The sequence below is a fragment of the Peromyscus californicus genome, unplaced genomic scaffold (assembly GCF_007827085.1).
Source record: "Peromyscus californicus insignis strain IS unplaced genomic scaffold, ASM782708v3 Scaffold_4__1_contigs__length_199733344, whole genome shotgun sequence".
Classification (NCBI taxonomy): Eukaryota; Metazoa; Chordata; class Mammalia; order Rodentia; family Cricetidae; genus Peromyscus; species Peromyscus californicus.
The window spans coordinates 186,665,076-186,692,384 of record NW_026294562.1 but is presented as its reverse complement, the minus strand read 5'-3'; the positions used below and the strand labels follow the sequence as shown (position 1 = coordinate 186,692,384).

At 48.8% G+C, this 27,309-nt stretch overlaps 3 protein-coding genes and 1 long non-coding RNA gene across 9 annotated transcripts; 3 read left to right on the top strand and 1 right to left on the bottom strand.

Annotated features, from left to right (window-relative positions):
* Positions 1-12: 12 nt before the first annotated feature.
* On the top strand, positions 13-7,226 carry Tsen34 (tRNA splicing endonuclease subunit 34). Of its 5 annotated transcripts, XM_052712097.1 has the most exons (6): positions 546-795; positions 1,146-1,304; positions 1,497-1,743; positions 1,876-2,122; positions 2,257-2,514; positions 6,736-7,226. In XM_052712097.1, the coding sequence occupies exons 3-6, from the start codon at positions 1,501-1,503 to the stop codon at positions 6,921-6,923; spliced, it is 936 nt and encodes a 311-aa protein (XP_052568057.1). In that variant the 5' UTR covers positions 546-795; positions 1,146-1,304; positions 1,497-1,500; the 3' UTR covers positions 6,924-7,226. The 5 variants fall into 5 exon arrangements, with proteins under 5 accessions (XP_052568059.1, XP_052568058.1, XP_052568060.1 ...); XM_052712099.1 differs by lacking the exons at positions 546-795; positions 1,146-1,304 and adding an exon at positions 13-31; XM_052712098.1 differs by lacking the exons at positions 546-795; positions 1,146-1,304 and adding an exon at positions 245-353.
* Positions 7,227-9,776: 2,550 nt separating this feature from the next.
* On the top strand, positions 9,777-13,246 carry Rps9 (ribosomal protein S9). Of its 2 annotated transcripts, XR_008213006.1 has the most exons (6): positions 9,777-9,889; positions 10,148-10,269; positions 10,471-10,593; positions 12,150-12,336; positions 12,434-12,600; positions 12,999-13,109. XR_008213006.1 is itself a non-coding variant. In XM_052712987.1 (5 exons), exons 2-5 carry the CDS (start codon positions 10,173-10,175, stop codon positions 13,174-13,176), a joined length of 585 nt encoding a protein of 194 aa, XP_052568947.1. In that variant the 5' UTR covers positions 9,780-9,889; positions 10,148-10,172; the 3' UTR covers positions 13,177-13,246. The 2 variants fall into 2 exon arrangements, 1 of the variants encoding a protein (XP_052568947.1); XM_052712987.1 differs by lacking the exon at positions 12,434-12,600 and having other exon boundaries at positions 9,780-9,889; positions 12,999-13,246.
* Positions 13,247-19,153: 5,907 nt separating this feature from the next.
* On the bottom strand, positions 19,154-27,309 carry Lilrb3 (leukocyte immunoglobulin like receptor B3). The gene is made up of 15 exons (XM_052761867.1): positions 27,101-27,309; positions 26,913-26,948; positions 26,448-26,735; positions 26,008-26,313; positions 24,554-24,838; positions 24,123-24,428; positions 23,631-23,927; positions 23,090-23,392; positions 22,753-22,803; positions 21,758-21,874; positions 21,340-21,415; positions 21,224-21,261; positions 20,942-20,994; positions 20,020-20,175; positions 19,154-19,942 (listed from the first exon to the last, which is right to left on the bottom strand). The coding sequence occupies exons 1-15, from the start codon at positions 27,132-27,134 to the stop codon at positions 19,763-19,765; spliced, it is 2,526 nt and encodes an 841-aa protein (XP_052617827.1). The 5' UTR covers positions 27,135-27,309; the 3' UTR covers positions 19,154-19,762.
* LOC128124963 (uncharacterized) lies at positions 19,255-22,634 on the top strand. Its single transcript, XR_008223058.1, has 3 exons — positions 19,255-19,337; positions 21,721-21,860; positions 22,023-22,634. It is a non-coding gene; the product is annotated as an uncharacterized LOC128124963 (long non-coding RNA).

Below are 27,309 nucleotides of genomic sequence, written 5' to 3'. Positions count from 1 at the left end.
ACTTCGGAGAGGGTCGCATTCGAAAGTCACGGTTCGGAATTAGATGCGTTCTCTAACTCGGCCGGATGTGGGCGGGGCCACGCGCTTCGGCGTGTTCCGGAGATAATCGGTTCCAAAAGTCGCTGTTCAGCCTTAGGCGGGTTCACAAACGCAGCACGATGTGGGCGGGGCCGCATGCTTTCGGCTAACTTCGGAGACAGTCGGAATCAGGCGGGGTGGGAGGTGTCAGAGACTAGCAGGATGTGGGCGGGGCCAAGTCCTTGGGCTCATTTCGGAGCGCTGGAAACGTTTTGGGTCACTGTCAAAGGCCAGTGAGGCCAACAGTGTTGGCTTAACTCAGGAAACAATCGGGTGTAAGTGGACTTGGTTTAATAACAGCAGGAGCCAACAGCTTCTCGAAACGTCGAGCCTTTTTGGGGAGGGAGGAAGGCGGAGCCATAGAAGGCCGGGAAAAGGTGACAGGCGAGATCATCCGTAACGGGGCGGGGCCTACATGACTCGTTGGACGTGGGGGTGGAGACAAGAGCGATGACCCCCCGCAAGGTCCCCCTTTTTAGAGACCGAGCGGTAGTGCGAGCTCGCCTCAGGCTTTCCGCTTTGCGGACGTGACGGGGTGACGGAGGACGCCCTACGTCGACGGAGCCTGCTCCGCCTCCACCGAGAGTGTGGGCCAGGCGCTGACTTGCTGGCGCCGCCCGAGGACGGTGCGGCAGAGCGAAGGGGAGCCGAGGCGTCTGCTGCGCCCTGAGTGCGAGGGCTGGGGGTTCCATCGCGTGCGCGGACTCCCGGAATTGGGTAGGGAGGGGGCGGGGGCCGCAGCCGGGAGGGTTGGCGGGCTCTGGCTGGGCGCCAGTGCCGAACCTCTTGCCAAGGACTTGGAAGGGGTGGCGGGTTCGACCGAGCCGGGATCGCCGGAAGAAGAGGCTGAAACGCTTGTGTTCGGGGTGGGCCGGGCTCCCGATGGAGCCGAGCCGAGGAGGCTGGAACCTCGAACGGCTTGCGCAGCCCGGGACTGGGTTTCTTTTAAAGCCCGACCGGGCGAATAGGCGGGAAAAGGCGAACCTCGGGAATTGGAGGCGGGAGGGGCTGGGCTCCCAGTTTCTAGAAGAGGGTGTGGCTTGAGCAGACCGCCGCTCCACGTCCAGGTTCCAGAGACCTGACGGACACGCCCGAAGGAAGACACGCACTTTGGCGGAAAAGGGCGGTGCGACCGCCGTGGCGGGAGGTCTCCCTGAGGAGACGTTGATGCGGTGGCACGCACTGGCAGAGACGATGGTCACCGGGAGCTGAAGGGGAGCGGAACGGTGGGACCTGCCCGGGAGGCGTGGTCTTGAACGGTCCTTCCGGGTGGGGCTCGGGCCTGGGGCGCAGGTGGCAACCCCGGCCCCGCCCTCCCTCGGGTTCAGGGGGCGGGGCCTCGCTTGCACTGGGGCGTGGAAGGCTTCGGTCGGGTCCGCGGGGCTGTCGGGGTGACCGCGTCGCCTCCTACCCTGCAGGAGGATGCTGGTGGTGGAGGTCGCTAATGGCCGCTCGCTGGTGTGGGGAGCTGAGGCGGTGCAGGCGCTGCGGGAGCGCTTGGGAGTCGGGGGCCGCACGGTGGGAGCCCTGCCCCGCGGGCCCCGCCAGAACTCGCGCCTGGGCCTCCCGCTTCTGCTGTTGCCCGAAGAGGCCCGGCTCCTGGCCGAGATAGGCGCCGTGACGCTGGTCAGCGCCCCGCGTCCGGATCCCCGCAGCCATGGCCTGGTAAGAAGCGAAAGGGCCTTGTGGTGGGAATGCCTGGGAGGGCCTGGTCTGTAAGCAGGGTCAGAAATCCTGTCTTCCTAAGGGATCGCAGGCTGTGTGTGCCCTGGGGTTCCAGCTAAGTGTACTTCTCAGGCCCTAGCATCGTTCAAACGCCAGCAAGAGCAGAGTTTCCAGGAGCAGAGCACTTTGGCAGCCGAGGCCCGTGAGACCCGGCGTCAGGAGCTCCAAGAGAAGATCGAAGAGGGCCAGGCCGCCAAGAAGCAGAAGCTGGAACAGGATTCAGGGGCGGAAGAAGGCCAAGAAGCCGGTGGAAGCGAAGCTACCCAAGCGAGTGAGACAAGTGGTGATGGGCAGGCTTCTGCGGAGCAGGAGGGAGCAGGTGAGAATAGGGTTTGGAGTTCAGATTTGGGGCAGGAGGGAAGGAAGCCTTGGGGAATTTTAGTTGGGGTTTTTCTGGGGATAAGGAGACCTTGCCTTGTGGATTCAGTAAATTCTTCTCTACACCTCCCCCAGACTCTTCATCTCCCCAACCAGGGCCTTCAAACGGGGTGACCCCCTTGCCCAGGTCAGCCCTGCTCATCCAGCTGGCCACTGCCAGGCCTCGGCCTGTAAAGGCTAAGCCTCTGGACTGGCGTGTGCAGTCCAAAGACTGGCCCCACGCTGGCCGTCCTGCCCACGAGCTGCGCTACAGCATCTACCGAGACCTGTGGGAGAGAGGCTTCTTCCTCAGCGCAGCTGGGAAGTTTGGTGGTGACTTCCTGGTCTATCCTGGTGAGTTGAGGTTGGGGCTCTAGTGGCTGTACCTTTCCTGATGGTCTTTGTTCTGCATTTTTCTCTCTTGTGTCACCTCTATGCCCTGGGGACACAGAAAAGTACAGCAAATAATGTGAGAGTTCTCCTGAGCTCCTGGAGAGTAGTTTAATAACTTGTTTTGTTTGAGACAGGGTCTCATGTCGCCAGAAGAGCTTGGAATTTGCTACGGTGCACAGGCTAGCCTTGGAATGCAAAGTCTTGCTTTCTCTACTTCTCAAGTGTTGGGATTACAGGCTTATGTCACAACAGCTGGCTTGATTTAGTAACTTTTCATAAGTACTCTGTGTGATCGAGAAGATTGGCTTAGAAATGCTTAAAAATGTTCACAGAACATATGAGCACATTCGCTACAGGATTCTTTATAGATTGAAAGATACAGATTTTGAAAGATTAAAAGCAACAAAATCACTAATAGGTTGGAAACAAAACATAGCAATTAAGCCAGAGAGGTGGTCTCTTCCTTTAATCCCAGCACTGGAGAGGCAGAGGTACGTGTATCTCTGAGTTCCAGGCCATCCAGGAGGCATAGAGACAGTCTCAGAACAACAGCAAGAAAAATAGCAGCAACAACAACGAAACAGTTGTCTGAGAAACATAGGAGTAATTATCAAAGAATTGATGTGTAGGATTATAGCTGGGTATGGTGGTACATGCCTCTAATGATAAGTGGAAGCATAGCCACTTTGAGACTAGCTTTGGCTACATGATACCCCATCTCAACAAAGAAAAAAAAATGGGGTGTGATGGCCATACCTGTAATCTTGGCACTTGAGAGTCTGAGACAGGATGATTGCCACAAGTTTGAGACCTATATAGGCTACATAGTGAGTTCAGGTGAGCCAGGGCTGGGTATCAAGACCTGTCTGAAAAAAGGAAAAAAAAAAAAATTAAAAATAAATAAATGTAGGGTCACCAGGTGGTGGCAGCACACACCTTTAACCCCAGCACTCGGGAGGCAGAGGCAGGTAGTTCGTGTGAGTTCAAAGCCATCCTGGTCTACCGAACGAGTTCCAGGACAGTCAGAGCTACATAGAGAAACCCTGTATCGGGGGAAAAAAAAAAAAGTAGGGTCATGTATGTGAAAAATACAATCAAAAGTAAAATGACAGGTGGTTGAAAATGCATGCCATTTAAGTACCCTTGATCGTTGAAGTTCTAGCTAGGTCTGAGTAAGGTGATATGTACCTGTATCCCCAGCTACTTGGGAACCTGCAGCTTAAAATAACTAGTTCAAATCAGTTAATTACCTAATCCTATACCTTGTTTGTTTATTTATTTATTTATTTATTTGAGGTAGGGGCTCATTGTGTAGCTCTGACTGGCCCAGAATTTGCTGTGTAGACCAGGGTAGACTTAAACTCACAGAGCCTGCCTCTGCCTCCCAAGTGCTCAGATTAAAGGCTTGCACCACCATGCCGGGCAATCTCAGTTTTTTAAGATAAGGTCTACTGTGTAACCCTGACTGGCCTCAGACAGAGATCCACCTGTCTGTCTCTAGAGTGCTGGAATTAAAGGCATCTGCTTACCACACCAGGACTTTCTTTTCTTTTCATGCAAAATCTCACTATCAAATCCCAAGTCCAGTTTACTACCTGACACAGTTGGAAGCATCTTCTTGCCTCGGCCTCCCTAGTGCTAGGATGGCAAATGTGTGCCACCACACCCAGCTCTAATTCTACACATTAAATTGAACCACAAGCTAAACCGTTTGTTCTTTTCTTGCCTCTTTTACTTCTTTTTAACAGAGTGGTACATGTCACCCAGGCTGGCCTCAAACGTGGGAGTGCTGAGGTGATTAAAAAAATGCATAAGCATTCAGGCCTGGCATAGACCAGTTAGTTCTAATACGTCACTATTTCTAAAACAGTACTCAGTGTACGGGACACTGAGAGAATCCTTGTCTCCTGTGAAATAGTGTCCAAAGCCTCAGTCACTGTAATGCTTCTAAGTTTATTTTTAAATTTTGCCTGAGGCTCAAAGTTGCTAAGCCTCCAGGAAAACAGTTACGGGATTAGTTCCTCAAGCATATTGATGTACCCTCTCAGCTGGTGGGAGCCTTTTAACAGCCAGAGACTCTGGCTTCTGGCTAGGCTCTTGCCAGGAGCCCAGCTGCCAGGCAGGGATATAGCAACAGTCCCCTTAGAATGCCACACAGTCTCATGGTTTAGATTCTCATCCCCTCCCCCCTCTTAAAGATTGTTCCTTTGTGTGTGTGTGTGTTAGTATGTGTGCATGTGTGTGGTTGCACAGGGAGACTAGAAGATGGCATGGATACTCCTGGAGCTGGAGTTATAGGCAGTTGTGAGTTATTTGATGTGACTGCTAGGAAGGAACTGAACTCGGGTCCTCTGGAAGAGTGGTAGGCGTTCTTAATCGCTGAGCCATCTTGCCAGCTCCACATTTTAAATTTCCATTGCCTGTGATTCACCGTCTTGTACAGTCTTACTTAGATTTCTATCCTGCTAATTTAGATTCACCTATTCGAGGGACAGACTGAGCTGTTCAGTAACTAAAGCCATCCGAGGGCCTCTGCTTACAGAGCCCGTGGCTGCTGCGCTATGCTGGCAGAGCTAAGTAGTTGCAAAAAGGCCCACAAAACTTTCCTGCCTGGCTCTTTTTTTTTTTTTTTTTTTTTTTTTGAAAATCCTATTGACTTATTTTTTGTTTGTTTGTTTGGTTTGTTTGTTTGTTTTTCCTAGACAGGGTTTCTCTGTGTAGCCCTGGCTGGCCTGGAACTAGCTCTGTAGACCAGGCTGGCCTGGAACTCAGAGGTCCACCTGCCTCTGCCTCCCAAGTGCTGGAATTAGCAAAGGACTTTAATTTTTGCTCTATCCTGTCATAAAATCTTTTTTTCTTTAGCCTAGTAGAGTCTCAGACTGGCTTCGTTTTTGTTTTGTGGTTGCAGTACTAGGGATCAGATCTTGCCTGTGCTCCATAAGTGGTCTACTAATGAGCTACACCCCAGCACTTGTGGCTTATCTTTTAATCTTGACTTACTTTCTTTTTTTTCTCATTTTTTTTGGAGGGGTGTGTGTGTGTAAAATGTCTTTCTGTGTGGTGCCCAGGTTGGCCTTGAGTCCCCAGCCTAAGCCTTCTAAGTGCTTGAGGTTACAAGCATGTCTCGCCATATCCTTTAATCGTGATAGTTATGTATTGTTTAGGCTTATAGGTGTACCTTGTACCACAGAAGTTATTATTCTGTGCTTTCTATTCTGTTTTTTGGCAATTGTGAAGCCATCTTGGTCCATTGAAACTAACCTGGGCCACATGAAACAGCTGTCTCCAAAAAAGGGAAAAAGAGGGCTGGAGAGATGGCTTAGCAGTTAAGAGCACTGACTGCTTTTCCAGAGGACCCAGGTTCAATTCCCAGCACCCATATGAGCTCACAACTGTCTGTAACTCCAAGACACCCTACATTCAGGCAAAACACCAATGCACAGGAAATAAAAATAGATATAAAAAGAGAGAGAGAGAAGATCCTTAAGAGTAGAGATGCCAGGTGTAGTAGTGTACACCTTTATTCCTAGCACTTGGGAAACAGGCAGGCAGATTTCTGTGGTTTGAGGCCGGCTTGGTCTATATAGTGAGTTCCAGAACAGCCAGAGCCATATATAGAGAAACTCCGTGCGCCCCCCCCCCCCCAAAAAAAAAAGTAGAGTAGATGGGTCCAAGGGTATGTGTTTCAAAATATTCAGTGTGTGCTGCGATGTCCATGAAGCCCCTAATTCCAGCTACTCAGAAAGCTATGACAGGAGAATGAGAATGCCAAGGTTAGGGTGAGTGTGAGCTACAGGGCAAGTTCAAGACTAGCATGGGTGCTAGAGAGATGGCTCAGTGGTGCTCTTGCAGAGGACCCAGACAGATCTGGTTCCCAGCACTCACATGGTGGCTCCAAACACCTGTAACCCCAGTTCTGTGGGTTACCCTAGTTCTCTCTTCTGGCCTATGCAGGTACCAGCCATACACATGGTACACATACATGCATGCAGACAAGCAAACACTCATATACTTAATTAATCAGGAAGTGGTACTTACTAAATATTTCCTTAATCTACACAAGGCCCTGGCTTCTATATCCAGCACACAAAGGAACCAAAAATGCAGTAAGCAGAAGATCCCTTGTCGGTGTTCCAGCCTCTGCAGACGGGAACTGCTAATGCATCTGTCTCTTTCCTCCAGGTGACCCGCTGCGTTTCCACGCTCACTACATTGCTCAGTGCTGGGCGGCTGAAGACCCCATCCCACTTCAGGACCTGGTCTCTGCTGGCCGCCTGGGAACCAGTGTCAGAAAGACCCTGCTTCTCTGCTCCCCTCAGCCTGATGGGAAGGTGGTCTACACCTCCCTGCAGTGGGCCAGCCTGCAGTGAGCTGCAGGAGACCGAGGGAGGTGTGGTTGTGGGTCGCAAGAACCCTTCTGGATGGTCACTCCAGCTTGTCTCCACATGGAGGCTTGTGCCCTGCCTGGTTAGTTCTGATTCCAGAGTTTTGAACACTACATCCTTTCTAGTTTTTTTCTGTTTTAAGGCACTTAGTAGCAGTGTTGTTTTTTATTTCTGTTTCCATACTGTGAGCTTGTTCAGAGTTGAGACTGCTCTTACTTGGCTTTTTTGTTTTCTACAGGGCAGGTCTCAATAAATTTGTTGAATAAATGTTTGTATTTTGAGTCCTTACAGCAATCTTTGAAATGTGGAGTTTTTATTCCTATATTCAGATGAGAAAAGGGAAGGGGAAATGACTTGCTCAGGGTCACAAAACTAATAACTACCAGGCCTGGGGCTTTACACTTGGTCTTTCTGATTCAGCAGTCTGCTTAGATTTTTTTATTACATTTATTTATTGTATATATACATGTGTATGTATGTGGGCACGAATGTGCCATGGAACATATGCGGAGTTCAGAGAAGAATTTGAGAAAGCCTGCTCTTTTTACCATGTGGGTCTCGGATCGAACTCAGGTTATCAGACTTGCCATCAAGCACCTTTAACTGCTGAGCCATCTCACTGGCCCCCTTGAGATTGCTGGAAACCATTTCAGATGCATATAAAGGTTATAACTAAAAATGTTGCATGAGCTGGTTGTGGTGGTGTACACCAGTATAGTAAGGTAGACTGAAGAGGCAAAGGCAGGAGGATCATGAGTGTGAGGCCTGCTTGGGCTACACCTTTGGGGCTATAGCGATGGCTCAGTAGTTGAGCTTTTCGAAAGGACCTACGTTCAGTTCTAAACACCCATTTAGGACAGCTCACAAAGTGCCTGTAACTCCATCTTCAGGGAATTTGGCACCCTGTTCTGCCCTCCACAGGCAACTCCACTCAGGTGCATATACCCACACATACACATAGTTAAAAACAGCTGGGTGTGGTGGTATACACTTTGAATCCCAGTGCTCAGATAGGAGAAGCAGGAGGATCTTTGAATTCAAGGCTAGCCTGGTCTGTATAGCAAGTTCCAGACCAGCAAGACCTATTGCAGATAAATAAGGGCTGGAGAGATGGTTAAGAGTACTTGGTGCTCTTGCAAAGGGACTGGGTTTGGTTCACAGCACACACAGGGCTCACAAACACCTCTAACTCCAGTTTCTGGGCATCCAACCCTTTCTGGCCCTTGAAGACACTAAGTTCACACATGGGAACGTATATATCTGCAGGCAAAACACCTGTATACATTAAGTCATTTTTTTTTTCTTTTTTTTTTTTTCTCGGAGCTGAGGACCGAACCCAGGGCTTTGTGCTTGCTAGGCAAGCACTCTACCACTGAGCTAAATCCCCAACCCCACATTAAGTCATTTTTAAAAATTAAAAATTGCCGGGCGGTGGTGGCACATGCCTTTAATCTCAGTACTTGGGAGGCAGAGCCAGGCAGATCTCTGAGTTTGAGGCCAGTCGTCTACAGAGCGAGATCCAGGACAGGCACGAAAACTACACAGAGAAACCCTGTCTCGAAAAATAAAACAAAACAAAAACATTAAAAATTGGAACTGGAAAAAAAATGGCTTAGCAGTTAAGAGCACTAGCTGCTCTTCCAGAGGACCCAAGTTCATCCCAGCACCCACATGGCAGCTCACAATTATCTGTAACTCCCAATTCCAGGGGATTTGACACTCAACACAGACAGGCAAAATACCAATGCACGTAAAATTAAAAAAAAAAAAAAAAAAAAAAACGTAAATACTTGACACGTAGAAAGTAAACTATAGTCTGTCTACCTGTCCCCTACCCTCACTCTGTCCTCCCAGACTAAATGAACAAGATCCTTGCCTGAGTATGTAAATGCAAAAATAAATTTCTACCAGTCAAACAGGTTAAAATAAAAGAATACCTGATCTAGGCCTAGTGGTACAGGCCTGTCCTCTTAGCTACTCAGGGACATCATACCTATGAAATTGAGGCCAGCCTGTCTACATAGTTCCAGGATAGCCAGGGCTAGGTACATAGACCCTGTTTCCCCACAAAGAAATAAAGCCGGGCGTGGTGGTGGTGCACACTTTCAATCCCAGCACTTGGGAGGCAGAGGCAGGTGGGTCGGTGCGTTTCAGGCCTGCTTGGTCTACACTGCCGGCTCCAGGAAAACCAGGACTAAGCAGAAAGACCTTGGGGTGGGGGGAGAGGGGGGAGGGAGAGACACGACAACAAACCCCAACCAAAGGAAATATCTGTAGGAGAATGGGTTGTAATACCAGCACTTTGGGAAGTATAGGAAGGAGGATCAGGAATGCATGGTCATTTGTTGGGATACCCTGACTCAAAAACAATAAATAAAACAGGAGAGACTTATAGGCCAAGATGATGGGGGGGGGATTTTCTTATTTAAGAGTTCCTCTTTCCAGATATGTCTAGGTTTGTGTCAAGCTGACAAAAACGAACCGGCACAGCAAGCATATTTCAATATTAGAAGCCCAGCACGGTGGCCCACACCTAATATCCTAGGCATTTGTATGGCCAAGATAAGGGCATTGTCACGAGACTGAGACCATGGTGGGGAACCTTGGCTGCTGCCCTGAATCTCCTGTGAGCTTTTTCCTAAGAGTCCTTGTTAAAACAAAAAGTGACAACTGCAGCGCGTTACTTTATGCCTTTGCCCTGGAAGCGGCAGCTCCGTTAATCCTTGGATTAAAGCAAGGATGTCACGTCTGCTCTTCAGCCGCCCAACCGCCTCACTGGTAAGTCCGCCCAGCGCAGCGCCGCTCTGGCCTACCCGCGCCACTCTATTGCTTCCCCGCTTCTGATTGGCGAAGCCGCGAGCGGTGCGCGATGACGTCATGGCCAAGCGACGTTGCTATAAGACCGCGGTCCGGCGGAAGCGTCTCTCTTTGTCACGGGCGTGAGTTCGTAGGTGAGCATCGTGTGCGTAATGTAGTTAGCATTTTGGGGAGACGGTGTAAGGTAATGGAGCCACTCAGAAGTTTACGGACACGCTAAGGGAGAGGGGCGGGAAGAAGGTGCTTGGACATTATTGCAGCACGGTGGTGGAAAAAAAATCTCGGTTCCAAATTTTCTAAGGCGGTTCTCGCGAGAGCCGAGTTGGTGTGGGCTCGCGGGGTTTGGCTGCGTAGGCGCCATGACACTTTTTTAAACACGACCCTTTGCGCAGGCGCGGCGGGCCTAGAGAAGCCAACATGCCGGTTGCCAGAAGTTGGGTTTGTCGCAAAACCTATGTGACCCCACGGAGACCCTTCGAGAAATCCCGTCTCGACCAGGAACTGAAGCTGATCGGTGAGTGGCCAAGGTGGAATTTCTGATTGGGGATCGGGGGGGAAGAGTTAGGTAGCCATGAGGTCGGTCGCCCACGTGCTCGTCCTGGGCGCCATCGCCGGAGAGGATTGCGGTTTAGATTAGTTTTGTGTTCCGAAGTCGCTAAGGCAAGTGTAGTAACTCATGGCTCTGGCCCTGTCGTTCCCTCCCACGCACGTGCAGGAGAGTATGGGCTCCGGAACAAGCGTGAGGTCTGGAGGGTCAAATTTACCCTGGCTAAGATCCGCAAGGCCGCCCGGGAGCTGCTGACACTGGACGAAAAGGACCCGCGGCGTCTTTTTGAAGGTACATATAGGCTTATTTTCAAAAGGATGGGTGGTGGCCCCCGGGGTTGCTGAATTGAGCTTTTAGACTGCATTGTGGTCGTGGGAGGTATGACCCTGAACAAGTTGGGCTTATGGGGAATATTTGAGACGGAAGCTCATGGTAGGTCAGTTTGGCCTGTAAACTACCAGAAGTCTTAAAAAGTGCAGGGTTCGCAGGTGTGCGCCACTTCGCTTGGCTTGGGGGAATTTTCAACACAGACTTGGAAACAGATTCATGTTTCGGAGTTAGAAGAATGAGAGCTACAGGTATACGAGAGTTATTTTCGGTATTCGTGAACAGAAGTGAAAGTTGTCAAGGCAGCCTCTCAGGAGCCGTTTTCTAGTGAATCCTCTGGCTACAGTTAGGAAAGAAAAGCCTTGGAGTTTTGGAGTTAGCACTGCATTGACTCAGTCAGGTCTAGACTTTCCCATGTGGTAGTGACCACAAGAAAAGGTCTGTCGCTTAATTGACAGTGAGATTTCCGATTAGAAACTGAACGCTTTAATACCAGCTTGTGCCACAAGGAGTCTATTCGAGTTAACTTTCTAGAGTTTCGGGTCTGTCAACATCAGTCAAATGGAGGCCACGGAACAGTTTAATGGTAGGATGTGCTCTTGTGTCTTAGGTTTATCAGTGTGCGCTTTACTTTTTGCCTTCATAACTGAATGTTTTATATAACAGTAATGGCGTAATATTTTCCTTCTGGGGATATATTTTTGTATTTGTATCTGACCAGTATTTATAGAACATCAGAAATTGAGTCTATTTTAGGATACTGGAAGAAAATCAATGGTGAATTTTTTTTTTAACTTGGTTCTTTATATTTAGGATTTCTTACTAGGTGACTGGGCCTTCACAGTTAGCTTTCTTTCAAACTCCTGGGAGAATAGTCTGAGGAATAGATGTGGGTTGTTTCTATATATCTTGTTGGCTTGGTACTGTGTAGTTTAGATTATCTTTTGGTCTGTGCTCACCCTAGCCTCCCAAGTACTGTGATTCTTGTTGTGAAAGTAGCATGGTTTTTTGTTTGGCTTTTCGAGACAGGGTTTCTCTGTACCTTGGAGCCTGTCTGGGAAGCCTCTCTTTGTTTTTGTTTGGTTTTATTTATTTATTTTTGGTTTTTGAGGCAGTCTCTGTAGCTTTGGAGCCTGTCCTGGAACACTCTGTAGACCAAGCTGGCCTTGAACTCACAGTGATCCTCCTGCCTCTGCCTCCCAGTGCTGGGATTAAAGGCGTGCCCCACCACCGCCTGGCTTCTTAAGTTGAGTGTTAAAGCTCCTCCCTTAGTGGTGAAGGTTGAATGAAAGGCTGTAAACCTGTGGTATAAGCCTGTTGTTTAAAGGGTGACCCAGTGCCTGTGTCAGGGTCTCAGGCCTGCAGCTCTTAGAAGAAAGGTTGTTAGGCACATCACTGACACTCTTTTCTCCTGTGCTCTTTGCAAAATACAACATGGGTGAAAGCTGTAGGAACCTGCCTTACGGGGACTCTGAGGTGGAGTCTGAGGTCAGGACTGATTTGAGTTATGCTCCCCCCAGGCAATGCTCTGCTGAGGCGACTTGTTCGCATTGGGGTGCTGGATGAAGGCAAGATGAAGCTGGATTACATCCTGGGCCTGAAAATTGAGGATTTCTTGGAGAGGCGGCTGCAGACCCAGGTCTTTAAACTGGGTCTGGCCAAATCTATTCACCATGCCCGTGTGCTCATCCGCCAGCGTCATATCAGGTAAGCTAAAGCTAGGCCGGAAAGCCTTACTTACTCACCCTGTCTGCACTGTTGGTTTGTTTCCTTTGCTAAGCCGCTGTCCCTGTCTCCTGTGTAGCCTTCGGAGCTGACAAATCTGAGCTTACCCTGGGGGTTCAGAGTGAAAGCTTATGGGGGAATTGGGGACAGCTTTGTCTCCCTCCCCATAGCCCAGCGCAAGTGTCACTGCGGCTCAAGCCGTACACCTTGCGAAGTTCTCTGCCAGGCATGCAAGCAGCTGGACAGGTAATAGCTCTTGGTGCCCTCTTGGAGAGAGAGGATTGAGTTGATGTTGGTGGGGGGGCAAAGCTGTCATTGGAGCTGTGTGAGTTCCATCCCAGACCTCATTGCTAATTTGCCAGTTGATAATCAACCTGGCTGAAAGTGACTGGTGCAAAGACTAGTTGAATGAGTGAAAATTGCATACCTTTCCCCTTTTTGTGACTGATTTCTCCCTCACCAGCTTTATCTATGGGCAGAGGTGTACTATTGTTTGAGGTGGTGTGAGGATTATCAAACCATTTTAGCTACCTATAAGACTTCTGGGTCTATGAGGTCAAGAGTGCCCATCAGCCTGCTGTCAAGGACAGGACCAGTTGGTTCCACCTCTCACCTTGTCCCCTTAACCTGTCCTTCCTATTCAGGGTCCGCAAGCAGGTGGTGAACATTCCATCCTTCATTGTTCGTCTGGACTCCCAGAAGCACATTGATTTCTCCCTCCGTTCTCCTTATGGTGGTGGCCGCCCAGGCCGAGTGAAGAGGAAGAATGCCAAGAAGGGCCAGGGTGGTGCTGGAGCTGGTGATGATGAAGAAGAGGATTAAGTTAATGCCTCCCTAGACTGGAGGATTGTCTAGTTTTCCGGTTGACTAATAAAGCAGAATTAACACTTGGTTTATTGGTGTGCCTCTGCTGTGAACACAGCCTCTGTACTGGGAAGAAGCCCTGTTAGATGTAGGCCAGGCCACTATACAACTTGTTTGAAAATGTCCATAGGAGAGGAGAAAGTTGGTTGACCAGATGCTTTTCTGTTACCTATGCTGTGTGTAGTTGCTCCTTGTTTAGTGGGCTATAGCAGAAAACAAAATTCGAACCCAGCCATCTGTGGCCAAAATAGGTCTCCAGTGAGGTTGACTGTAAGCTTGCAAAGTGGCTTCTGTTTTGTAAGTTATGTCTCAAGATGTGGTAAGCAGGAAATAAGCTAGTGAACTCAGTTGCCCAGGGCTGCTTAAGATATTTTCAGCTATGTTTTGTACTCATGGTCAGGAGGGAGGCTGACTTCCTCATTTTCTGTTTTGCCTTTCTGGGAAGCTTGGGTCAGATGAGAGGATGTGGTTTGATCTCTGAGGAAGGGAGAACAGGCTTGAAATTGAAAAGCAACGGTCAAGTAAGAACAGCTACTTTGCTACTATATTTCAGTCCTTGAGAAGAGGACTCTGTCAGTTAAGTGGCCAGCTTCAATGCAAGAAAAGACCTTACAGCACTGTAAATCTGCATAGAATCTCAAGGGTAATGCAAGTGACAGGGCCCTCCCTATCCAGAGTACAAGGCTGATGGTTAGGTAACTTGGAGTAAGCTCTGCAGGAATTTGGGATTGTCTGGAAGCAGTCACCTTCCAAAACAAGCTCCTTCTCAGTGGCCTCCAGCCAGCATGGAGTTTATTGGAGCTAATAGTCCATAGCCACGGACTGTTGAGACCTCTGAATGTCTGGCCCCTTGGTGTAGGGTATAGAAGTAAGCTGGCAGGACCTGGCACAAAGATCCTTTTGCAGGCCAAATGCAACTAGACTTGACCAAGACTATTTAGTATGAGTCTTCCCATTCTTACACCAGAAACCACTTACCCATCTATAATCATCCACATTGCCTGTTCACATTTGCCTACTCAGCATGTCCCTCCTTTTACTGCTACACAGCTTCTCGAGAATGGGTGGCAGTGGAATATGTGAGTAGTGGTGGGAGTCAAGACTTGGTAATTATCAAGTTTGGTCTCAGATGCTATAGGAAAGTCTGCCTCCAGCCCACCCTGAAGTCTTGCCAGAGAACTGGAAAGGTGATCTCCCACCCCACTTAGAATTGAAGAGATAACAGTTCTCCTTGGTTCGAAATCAGGGGGAGTCCATAATAGCCTCAGTATGAAATTAAAAATACATGGATTAAGCCTCGCAATAAACCTAGCCAAGGAGGTGAAAGATCTACAAAGTTAAAACAAGCTTTCAAAGGTAAAGATGGCTCAGTTGGCAAAATGTTGCTGTGCAAACGAACCTGAGTTTGGGTCCCCCAGCACTCATATTAAAAGCTGCTTGCTTGTAGGGAGGGGGAAGAGTTATATTAAAAATATTTTATGTTCTCAAAAATTACAGTGCTGGGGAAGTGGTGACTGGGAGGTCCCTGGAGCTCACTGGCCACTCAGCCTACTACCGAAATTCATGGGCTCTGGGTTCAGTGAGAGAAATCCTAGATTTTGCTTGCCTGCCCCTTCCCTTCAGTAAGATAACCATTGATAAAGATGTCCAGCATTGGCCTGTGACTCTGCATGCTCATGTGTTCAAATACACATGCATCGCCCACATGTACAACACAAGAAACTGAAGGCACTAGAAGATGGGAAGGTTTTCTCTGTTCATGAGTCAGCAGTATGAAAATGGCTATATGAACCAAAGCAATGTAGAGATTGAGAGAGCAATCCCCATGAAAATTTGAATGACATTCTTCATAGAAATAGAAAATCCTGCCGGGCGGTGGTGGCGCACGCCTTTAATCCCAGCACTCGGGAGGCAGAGCCAGGCGGATCTCTGTGAGTTCGAGGCCAGCCTGGGCTACCAAGTGAGTTCCAGGAGAGGCGCAAAGCTACACAGAGAAACCCTGTCTCGAAAAACCAAAAAAAAAAAAAAAAAAAAAAAAAAAAAAAAAAAAAAAAAAAGAAATAGAAAATCCTGCCGGGCGGTGGTGTTGCACACCTTTAATCCCAGCACTCCGGGAGGCAGAGCCAGGCGGATCTCTGTGAGTTTGAGGCCAGCCTGGGCTACCAAGTGAGTTCCAGGAAAGGCGCAAAGCTACACAGAGAAACCCTGTCTCGACAAACCAAAAAAAGAAAAAAAAAGAAATAGAAAATCCTAAACTGGATATGGTGATGGATGCCTCTCCTCCCAACATTCTGAAGGCCAATGACCCTCCCCTACACACACACACACACAGACACACACACACACACACACACACACACACACACACACACACACACACACGTACTCTGTGCAGTCCTGGCTGTCCTGGAACTCAAGACCAGGCTGGCCTTGAGAACTCAAGAGATCCGCCTGCCTCTGCTTCCCAAGTGCTGGGATTAAAGACCCACAACCAGCCAATGACTTTGAGGACAGCCTGGTATGAGAAATTTCAGGTCAATCAGAGCTACACAACGAGACTCAAAGAACACAAGGCCAAAAACTTAAGATATATAAAAAAAACAAAATACCTCCAATATGGAAACTAATTCTAAACAGTGATGGTGGTGGTATCAACATGCCCAACTTCAAATTATAAATCTAGAACCATAGTAACACAACCAGCATTTTTTTTCTTTTTTAATAAATATTTTTATTTTATGATTAATTTAATTTTACATATCAGCCTTGGATTCCCCTTTCCTCCCTCCTCCCACCCCCAGCATTCCCCCCAAATCCGCCCCCCATACCCACCTCCTCCAAGGCAAGGTCTCCCCTGGGGAGTCAGCCCAGCCTGGTAGATTCAGTTGAGGCAGATCCAGTCCCCTCCTCCCTCCACCAAGGCTGAGCAAAGTGTCTCAGCATAGGCCCTAGGTTCCAAAAAGCCAGCTCATGCACCAAGGACAGGTGGGACCGGAACCTGTCCTTGGTACAGCCAGCACTTTTATTGGCACAAAAACAGGCACACATACCAACAGACAGCTAGCAAAGGATCCAGAGCTGGGCAAAGTACAAGCATGTGAGCTAGGTATTTTTAAAGGGGTGGAGCATGATCAGAAGTTCAAATTCAGCAACAATTAAATAGCAGGTTTGAGGCCAGCTGGGCTACATCATGCCTGAAGTACATCAAACAAGGAAAAGAAAGAGAAAGACGGTAACAGGATCCAGAAATAAACCTACCAAGGATAAGTCCTTGAGTTCTGGAATGCCGGGCAAGTGCTCTACCACTGGGCTATATCTTTTGGGACGGAAATCTCACTAATTTGTAGAGAATGGCCTTGAACTCACTCTGCAACTAAAGTGGATTTTGCATTTTCTATCGCCCTGCATCAGCCTCCAAAGTAGCTGTGACGTCTGGTCAGTACTGTGCCACCAGACCTAGCAATTTTTACAATTGTAAGCTACTCACTGTTTTTGAAACTAATAGTAAAAAGCAAAACAAACTAATATTAAAACAAAGAAAAGAGAAAACCAAACCACCAGTGTGATTGTGATGTCCTTAAAAATAAATTACTGGCCAGGCGGTGGTGGCACACACCTTTAATCTCAGCACTCGGGAGGCAGAGCCAGGTGGATCTCTGTGAGTTCGAGGCCAGCCTGGTCTACAGAGGGAGTTCCAGGAAAGGCACAAAGCTACACAGAGAAACCCTGTCTCAAAAAACCAACAAAACAAAACAAAACAAAAACAAAAACAAAAAAATTAAAAATTGGAACTGGAAAAAAATGGCTTAGCAGTTAAGAGCACTAGCTGCTCTTCCAGAGGACCCAAGTTCATCCCAGCACCCACATGGCAGCTCACAATTATCTATCACTCCAACTTTTTGTTTGTTTGTTTATTTATTTACTTGTTTTTTTTTTTCGAGACAGGGTTTCCCTGTGTAGCTTTACACCTTTCCTGGAACTCACTCTGTAGACCAGGCTGGCCTCGAACTCACAAAGATCTGCCTGGCTCTGCCTCCCGAGTGCTGGGATTTAAGGTGTGCACCACCACTGCCCAGCTATTTATTTATTGCTTTTACTTCTCAATGAAAGTTTCTTCTCCCTCCTCTCCTCTTCACCCCCAGCCCGCCCCGCATTCACTCCTCCTGTTCCTCTTCTGAAAACTGAGAGCATCAGTAGATATCAGCCAGCCACTGTATATAAAGTTGCAGTGAGACTAGGCACCTCCTCTTCTATTAATGCTAGATGAGGCAATCCAGGAGGAAGAATGGGTCCCAAAAGCAGGCATCAGAGTCAGGGATAGCCCCTGCTCTCACTGTGAGGAGTCCAACAAGACCGAGTTACACAACTGTAATATATATGTAGAGGGTCTAGGTTAGTTCCATGCAGATTCCCTGGTTGTTGGTTCATTAACTTTTTTTAAGAGGTCACATCTAGTGAAAGAACTTTCTTCCTAGGTTTTCTTTGTCAAGTTTTGTTAAAAAATTATTTTCTGGTCTAATGAACTATGATGGGCTATATTTCCTTTTTCTCTAGTTTCATGTCTTTATTTCAAATACACAAGCATTTGGAAAAAATCACCAGCTTCCAGAAAGAGAATTTCCAAAGGGGAACTTTTCTAGTGACAGTGTGTTCAATATATTTTGTATTTATTAAGCAATAAAATAACTTTTCTTGACGTCAAGGAATCTGTCTATTTTATATCCAGCTACTAATTTATTGGTATAAAATTGTTCATAGTGCTCTGCTGTTATTACATTTTTAGTGAATGTAAGGAGGCAGGAAAAGTAGCTCTGTGATTAACAGCATGCACTACTCTTGCTGAGGACCTGAATTCAGTTCCCAGCACCCACAGCATGTAGCTCACAAACATCTATAACTCCAGCTCCAATGTCCACTCTGGCCTCCATGGGCATCTGTATGTACACAGCATAAAAATACACAAACACATATACATACACATAAATAAAACACAATAAACCTTTAAGAAAATAAAGTGAATATATTGTTGTACATATCAGGAACTGAGGCAGAAGGACAGCAGGTTTGACACCAGCCTTGTTGGGTTTACAGGCCTATACCACCATACCCAGCTTTCATTTATGATTGTTAGTTTATATTTTAAATTGTTTTTTGTTTTTTTTTTTTTTTGTTTTGTTTTTCGAGACAGGGTTTCTCTGTGTAGCTTTGCGCCTTTCCTGGAACTCGCTTTGGAGACCAGGCTGGCCTCGAACTCACAGAGATCCGCCTGGCTCTGCCTCCCGAGTGCTGGGATTAAAGGCGTGCGCCACCACCGCCCGGCTATATTTTAAATTGTTTTATTTATTTCTTGGGTGTGGGGAGGACAGCAAAGACTTAGGTGGAGGTCAGAGAACAATTTGTGGGAGTCAGTTTTCTCCTTCCCCTATTCCTGCTGATTGAGCTTAGGATATCAGGCTTGGTGGCAAGTACCTTTACTGGCCAAGCCATCTCACTGACCCTATTTTATTTATCTTTTCTTTGAGACAAGGTTTCTGTATGTAGCCCTGGCAGTCCTGGAATTCCCTATTAGACCAGCTGGCCTCAGACTCAAAGACTACCTTCTAAGTGCTGAGAATGAAGGCATGCATCACCATGCTTGACCTATTTTAAAACAGCGTCACATGTGTTCCAGGCTGGGATCTTACTCCTGTGCTGTGTAAGTGAAGATGACCTTGACTTCTTGATCCTTCTGTACACACCTTCAAAGTGTTAGGATTTCAGGAGTGTACCTCCACCCTGGCCTTTGGTGGTTAATGTGTGAATCATGCCTCACTTTGTAGCCCAGGCTGGCATGAAATTCACTAGGTACACCAATATAACCAAAAAACAAAGGCAATTCTCCTGCCTCAGCCTCACAGGGGTTGGGATTACGGATCTGTGCAACCAAGCCTGTAAATTGCTGTGGGATGTTCTGTATGTCAAATGTGTTGCTGATTGGTCAATAAATAAATCACTGATTGGCCCGTGGTCAGGCAGGAAGTATAGGCGGGACAAGGAGGAGAATAGAGCTGGGAAGTGGAAGGCTGAGTCAGAGAGACACTGCCAGCCGCCATGATGAGAAACAGCATGTAAAGATGCCGGTAAGCCATGAGCCATATGGCAAGGTATAGATTAATGGAAATGGATTAATTTAAGCTGTAAGAACAGTTAGCAAGAAGCCTGCCACGGCCATACAGTTTGTAACCAATATAAGATTCTGTGTTTACTTGGTTGGGTTTGAGTGGCTGTGGTACTGGCGGGTGTCAGAGATTTGTCCTGACTGTGGGCCAGGCAGGAAAACTCAAGCAACAGTAAATTTTCTCATTTCACGGCTTTGATGAGTGATGTCATTAAATTAGTACTCAGTGTGAAACCATTCCCTTCTATTTAGTTTCTCTTTTCACATGTTTATTGAGGAACCTGCTTTATTTCCAAAATGTATCATGTTAGTTAAAATGCAGTTGGGTTCCCAAAAGTTCACAGAACCCCCTGGAGGTCTCTGTTAGGTCTCCTGGCAGGCAGAGGGTCATTGCTCCTTGTTACTGGGAACAGAGCCCAGTTGAGTGACTGCCAGAGCAGCATATACAGTGGACTCCTCTGGGGCTTCCCCTGCCTGGGAGGGAGGAGGTGCAGCCGTCCCCTCTCTGAGTGACCTGATGCACAGCTGGGCATAGGTCACATCCTGGGGCTCCTCGGATTCAGCAGCCTGGAGTGGGAGAGAGTGGGAGGAGGGTTTATGCTTGACTTGGGGGATGCTGAAGTCCTGTGGAGGACAGGACCCACCTGAGCATCCATCTCTCTGTCATCTTCTGCTTGTCCATCTTTGGCGGCCAGGACTTCTCCTGACATGACAGAAGGAAGGACAGCTCCTGCCCTCCTGAGCCCGGAGCCTTTCACCTGGGCATATGTCTCTCCCTGGGGGTCTTCCTCAGCTGGTCTCTGTAGCAGGGAAGTAGTGAGGGACAGACAGTGTCTCCCTGTTCCCCTGGGGAGCTCTGGCCAGTTTTCCACAGCATGACCAGAGTGACCCATTTAGATGACAGCATCCCTGATGGGATCTTCTGAGGCTTCCTTCCTACAGTTCTGGCATCTTATCTTGACATTCTAACTGTCTTGGCTGTACCCACACAGTCCATCTTCCTGAAAACATTTCTGGGGGCTGGAGAGATGGTTCTGTGGTTAAGAGTACTGACTACTACTGCAGAGGATCCAGGTTTGCTTCCCAGAACCCACATGGCAAGCTACATTCATTTGAAACTCTCATTCTGGGGTATCTGACACTTGTCTTCTGGCCCCTGAGAGCACCATGCAGGTATGTGGTGCAGAGACATGCATGCTTGCATGACATCTACACACACAAAAAACAAAACCCCACATGTTTCTGCCCAAGTCCCTTTGGTTCCTGCCTGCAGCTGCTAGTCTCTTAGATGTTTCTGTGGGCTTTTCCATCTGGGCTGTCCCCTCAGAAGACAACCAGACAGATGCCAAGGAGCCAGAAAATAGACAGGAGCGATGAGACACATGATCCCGGGAAAACCAGGGGAACATGAGGCCACAACACACAGGAGGCAGGTACTTGCAGAAGGGAGTGGTCAGCTGTAATTGCTTCTGAGGGCCAAGAGAGGTAGAACAAAGAAGCCCCTGTCCCTCCAGACTAAAATAGGCCGTAAGTTCTTAGCACTGCTGATAGGAACATGGACCTCACCCAACTGTCCAGCTTGGCACCATCCTCAGGCTGTGTGTCCTTCACTGAAGCATCTGTCACAAGAACAAACAGAATGTCTCCTGACCAGAGTCTAGGGATGACTCTGACCCCTGGTTTCCTACATTGCCCCAAATGTGGACAGAGATTTGGGGAGTGTTGTGATAGCCCTGTGTCTATAGGATGAAGTTCAGACCCAAATAGCAAAGACCCCAGAGCCTCTCCACCACCCCTGCAATGCTGGGTCCTCAGACATCTCCCACCCCAGGACCCTCTTTGTCTCACAAAGGTTTTCTTCCTGGGTGGCAGCAGCTGGATTGGATCTGGAGAGACAAGAAGACATCAGTTGGCAGTGAGGTGTGTCAGGAAGGTGGGGGTCTATGTCTCTGGCCATGAGTTACCTATTCTGGGAGCCTCTGTCGCTGGTTATGGGCTCTGCAGCTCCTGTAGGAAGTTGCAATTCCGTATCTTTGTGGGCTGCAAGAGAGAGAAGAGTCTCAGCATCCTTCCTCCCCCCAAGGCATTTACAGGGAAGGAAGGAAGGAAGGAAGGAAGGAAGGAAGGAAGGAAGGAAGGAAGGAAGGAAGGGAGGGACCTTTACATCATGGGTGAGTGAGCAAATGTCCCAGGCCATGGTGAAGCTCACAGAACACCTGACATTGTACAGGTTCTGAGATCATGATCTTTCTGATCTGAGATCTGCAAATGTTTCTAAACTACCCAGCCCAAGTTTGAGGGGTCCCTGGGGCTGGTGTCCTGATCCTGTGCTTGGATGTTCACAGGAGAACCTGAGACCCAGGTCACCCACACCGTACTCACCATCCTTCCTGAATTTTCCCTGATGCCTTCGTCGGAGAAGGAGGAAGATGAGGATGAAGAGGAACAGGAGGAAGGCCACAGAGACTCCGACCAGAGCCTTCAGGTACCCTTCCAGTCCTGAGGCACAAGTGACATCATGAGTGGGGAATGGTGCTGCTTAACTGAGTACCTACTGTGTGACAGACGCATGCTGGGTCTTTGCACTCATCTTCTCCCATCCTCACAATCAATCAACAAAGAATTGTCTCTTTTTCTGTCCCCACAGTTCACCTGCCTCAGATCACCTGACTGGAAGTAGCAGAGCTGGAAAGTGAACCTGGAGACTCTTACTTACAGCTCTTTTCTCTACACCTGAACTAGCCTTATGAGTTGGAGGGAAGGAGCCTGAATGTCCTGCCATGGCTCTATGCCCCACCCTTGCACATGCCACCACCACTGTGGGACAGACCCACTGCAGAATCAGGTTCTGGGGACTCCTTTGTCAGGAGAGGTCACAGCCAAGGCCAGCCCTGAAAGAAATTTAGACATGTGGGCCAGGCTTCTCCTCTTTTTACTCAGCCAATCCAGAAAGGGAAAGGCTGGTCCCAGTCAGCATCTCCAGAAGCAGCTGTGTGGATCCCATAACTAGCTATTGCCCATCTGGGCCCCACCTTCCAACAGAGTCCTTATTAGCCTCTGGGACCTGACTCCATGCAGGTGAGAGAGGTTTGTTTTCAGGGCCTTAGAGGCAGGATGGGGAGGCAAATGTCTGGGATCCCTGCTCTCCACCTCACCCACCTGCCCCATCCTCCAGACAGAGTCAGAACATTCTGGATGCCACCTTTCTGTATCCAAACCCCTAAGTCCTGGGTCTCTGGGGTCTCTGCTGGGATCTCTGTTTGCCTCCCTCACTCACAAGCTAAAGTGACAGAGAAATGAGGACTTCAGTGGGCTAAGAGATGCCAGGCAGCCTGGGGATGGAGCATACTCCCTGCACTGAGGTGCCTGATACTCACCGGCTGTTGGCATGGACTTTGAGGGTGGTGGGCTGGAGGTTCCAATGGGTCCTAGGAAACAGAACAAGAGGGGGTGAGGGTTAGATGCCAACGAAGGGGCCTCTCTCTGCTCACTGTCCTGTAACCTCCCCAAGATGCTCATGCTGTCTGACTCAAACCTAGATTTCAATAAAGGATGGAGTGGACATTATGAGAATGACTGCTGCTGGCATCCACTTCTCTGGCAGGGAAAGTGCCATCCGACTAACCTTCCTATTGTCCCCTTAATCCCACCCAAGTCAAGGGGTCTACTAGGGTTTGGACTGTAAGTCACCCTGAGAGTTCAGGGTCACCTCACCTGAGACTGTGAGCTCCACAGGGGCACTGGCTTGTGTCAGCAGGTAGGGAGATGAGTCTTGAGATCCATAGCACCTGTAGGTGCCTGAGAGGTCAGAGGTCACAGCACTCATGGAGAATTCTGCTTGGAACTCCCAGATTTGAAAATTTGATTTTAGTCGCTGGGGTTGTTGGGCTGCTCCCTCCTTGGACAGAATGAAAGTGTCCACCGGGTATGTTGACTGACACAGCAGGGTCACGTTGTCTCCAGAGTGTACTGTGGAGTTAGGCTTCACTGAGAGGGAAGGAATGACAGGAAAATGTCCTAAAGAGAAGAGGGATGATGAGAGGCTGCCTTTAACAGATGACACATCACCTGTGTCTGCCCTGAGCACCTGGTTCTCTGTCTCTCTTCTCTGACTTAGCCCCTGTCCTGTTCCCCTGTCTCTGCATCTGTTCCCAAATAATATTTCTGTCCCTCATCCCAGCCATCAGCTCCTTAACTCCCCCATGAGAGCCCAAGCTGAGGTTAGGTACCTGAGGGAATCTATTTAGTTCCTCACCTGTGATCAGGATGTCCAGGGGGTCACTGGAGGCTGACCACTCAGAGGAGAGGTTGTGTGCACCATAGCATCTGTATTGGCCTCCGGTAGATCTGCTAACAGGGCCCAATGTGAAGTTGGCCAAGGAGAGGCCAGCCTGGGTCCACTGGACACCATGATGGGGGAAGTCAGCTTCCCCAAGCTTGAACAGGGCAAATCTGTCATAGTTGATGTCAGAACAACACTGCAGGGTGAGGCTGTTTCCAGGGTCCAGGATCTGGCCTTGGTCAGTCAGCAAGGAGGGCTTCTTGGACAGACCTAGAGGGAAGGTGACAGCTACTGATTGAGGAGCTGGTTTTTACCAAACACTTATCCCCGCCCATCCTGCTCTGCACACGTCATTGCTTCTCCCCAGGAGTGGGGCTCTGGCTCAGCCACCAGGCTCTTCCTCAACCTCTCTCTACCTGCAACTACCCAGTGGGACAGGATTGGTCAATGATGGTGCTGACTCACCTGAGATGTGTATTTCCAGGAGCTCACTGGGTACTGACCACAACTGTGGGGTATCCTTATAGTAACCGTAACATCTGAATGTCCCTCTGTGGTCTGGTGTTACATGATCTATAGAGAACAAGGCTTGCCACTGCCTGATATGGTATATATACTGTGAGTTCTGAGAGCTGAGGAACTTCTGATCTTCCTTGGTGAGAACGAGTTTATCATATCCCTCCTGTGAGACACACTGGAGAGTCATGTTACCTCCTGAGGTCACCACAGGGCTGGGCAGGACTGACAGTCTGGGTTTATTATAGTAGATTCCTAGGAGAGAAGGAGATGGACTGTTACATGGGTCACACAGCCACACTGTTCTAGAGGGCTAGGCTGTGGGAGGGGAATACTTCTGAGAGCAGAGCCTGGGGCAGACACCCTGACTGTTCCCTCACCTGTCACCACCAGTTCCAGGGTGTCACTGTGCTCTGACCAACCAGCTGAGCTGTAACAGTAACAGCGATATTGTCCCACATGTTGCAGTGTCATAGAAGGAATGAAGAACTTGGCCTTGTTCTTAGGCTTCTCTGGCATCTGTATGTCCCAGGTTTTCTGGCTTCCCTCTTTATGCAGAACACATATTTCTGCATCCAGGCTCCCCTGACACCAGATGGTCACAGCACTTGTGTAAGTGACCACAAAGCCTGGCTCAGCCTTGATGGTGGGTTTGTGGAGGGTCCCTGCAAGGATGTAGGAGAGAAGAAGTTGGTTCCGTCTGAATGTGGCACAGAGAAAGTCACAGTTGCGGATGGCAGTTTTTCCTTTTATTTTATTCTTCTCTCATACAATACATCCTGACAGCAGCCTCCCCAAATCCTCTCTCCCGCAGATCCACTGCTCCTGTTTCCTTTCAGAAAGAACAGGTTTCCCAGTGATATTAACTGAACACAGAATAACAACATGACTAACAACATAACATACATAACATAACAACAGGAATAACAACATAACAATAAGACTAGTCACTGCCGGGTGGTGGTGGCTCACACCTTTAATCCCAGCCCTCGGGAGGCAGAGCCAGGTGGATCTCTGTGAGTTCGAGGCCAGCCTGTTCTCCAAAGCAAGATCCAGGAAAGGCGCAAAGCTACACAGAGAAACGCTGTCTCAAAAAACCAAAAAAAAAAAAAAAAAAAAAAAAAAAAAAGACTAGTCACACATCCTCATATTAAGGCTGGACAAAGCAACCCAGTAGGAGGGAAAAGATTCCACGTACAGGCAAAAAAGTCTGAGACATCCCCATTCCTATTGTTTAGTCTAACAAAAATCCCAAATGAGCCAGGCAGTGGTGGTGCATGCCTTTAATTCCAGCATTCAGGAAAGAGATGCAGGCAGATTCCTGTGAGTTCAAGGCCAGCCTGGTCTACAGACTGACTTCCAGGGCAGCCAGAGCTACACAGAGAAACCCTACAAAACAAAACAAAACAAAACAAAATCACCCAAGGTAAACAACCACAGCATGTGTGCAGAGGGCCTAGGGCAGACATGTGTAGGCCCTGTGGCTACTGTTTCAGTCTCTGTGAGCCCTCATGAACCCTGCTTAGTAGATTCTGTGGGCCGTGCTCTCCTGATGTCCTTCCCCCTCTCTTCTGTGGGGTTCCCTGAGCTGTTGTGGATGGCACATGAGCTGATCCAGAGTAACAGAAGGTCCATTAGGATTCATCTCTGTCCTGACCTCCTGGGCTTTGCAGTCACTCTCTGCCTTGGATTCTGCACCTTGTGTCCCTCTCTCTCCCATGCTCTGTGTCATGGGCTCAGGAGCTCTGGCCCCTCACACACACCACACACCAAGACCTCCCTGAGCATCTGTATCGTTTCCATTTCATTCTATGGAAAGGCTGGGGTTCCTTACCTGAGAACAGGAGCTCCAGGGGGTCACTAGGTTCTGACCACAACTGTGGGCTGTTCTTGCTAAAGCTGTAGCATCTGAATGTCCACCTTTGGTTGGAGGTCACAGGGCCCACAGAGAACAGGGCCTGGTACTGTCCAGTATAGAGGTTATACTGTGAGTCCAGTGTCCAGGAGAGCTTCTGAGGTCCTTCCTTCGTCAGAATGAGGCTGTAATATTGCTGTCTTGAGACACACTGGAGGGTGACAATCCTTTCTTCAGTCACCACAGGGCTGGGCTGGGCTGAGAGACTGGGTTTACTGAAGGCTCCTACGAGAAAAGGAGGATCAGTAAATGTATCAGGCCTCCTTATCCTTTATGGCTGTGAGGTGGAGGTAACCCTGTGAATAGACCCACCTCTTGACAGTCAATCCTGAGGCTGGGGACTCTATGTGATCTCTCACCTGTCACCACCAGCTCCAGGGAGTCACTGTACTCTGACAACCATCCATCATAGATCTGATATTGACAGCGATATCGTCCTGCATGGTTGTGGTCTGTTTTTGAGATTGAGAATTCAGCCTTGTTCTTAGGATTTTGTAGAAACTCTATGCGCTTTAGTTTTTGGTTTTCCTCTTTATAGAGTCTGTATGCTTTAGCTTCTGTGGTCCCCTCACATAAAAAGGTCACTGTAGTCTGCTTGGAGACCACAGAGTCTGGCTGTACTCTGAGGATAGGCTTAGGGAGGGCCCCTGCAAGGAAAAGAGCATCTAGGACTCAGGACAGCCATCAGATTGTAGCTCCTAACCCCAACCCTCCAGCCATGCCCAGGGTCAGCACACATGTGTTGTTCTCCATCCTCACTGCCCAGTCATGGCTGCAGGAATGATGAGAAGTGAAGGTCAGGACATCTGCAGACACTCACTCACCTGCAGGCCTTGGGGTTCCCACTCCCAGAGTCATTCCTGGAAGAGAGTTCCCTGTGAGAGGTTTGTCCCTGAAGCTTAAGCAGCCCCCGCTTCTGCAGAACCTTCTAAGACCCTGATGGGACCGCGCTGGGCTGTGGGGAAGCATCAACCCTAGACCACAGTATCCCCTCCCCCTGTGCACATCTCACCCAGACAGAGAAGGGCTGTGTAGGTGAAGGTCATGGCATCTCGTCTTGGAGGCTGCAACTGTGCTCATGGGCAGAGCTACAGAGACCATCTGGAGGGACAGGAGACACAGGGTGTGGCCTTTGGAGGCAGGACACTCCCTATGACATGGTTGTAGTTCAGCAGCCCCACAGGAAGAGGAAGTGCCCTCCTCAGGCACCAGGCTCTGACT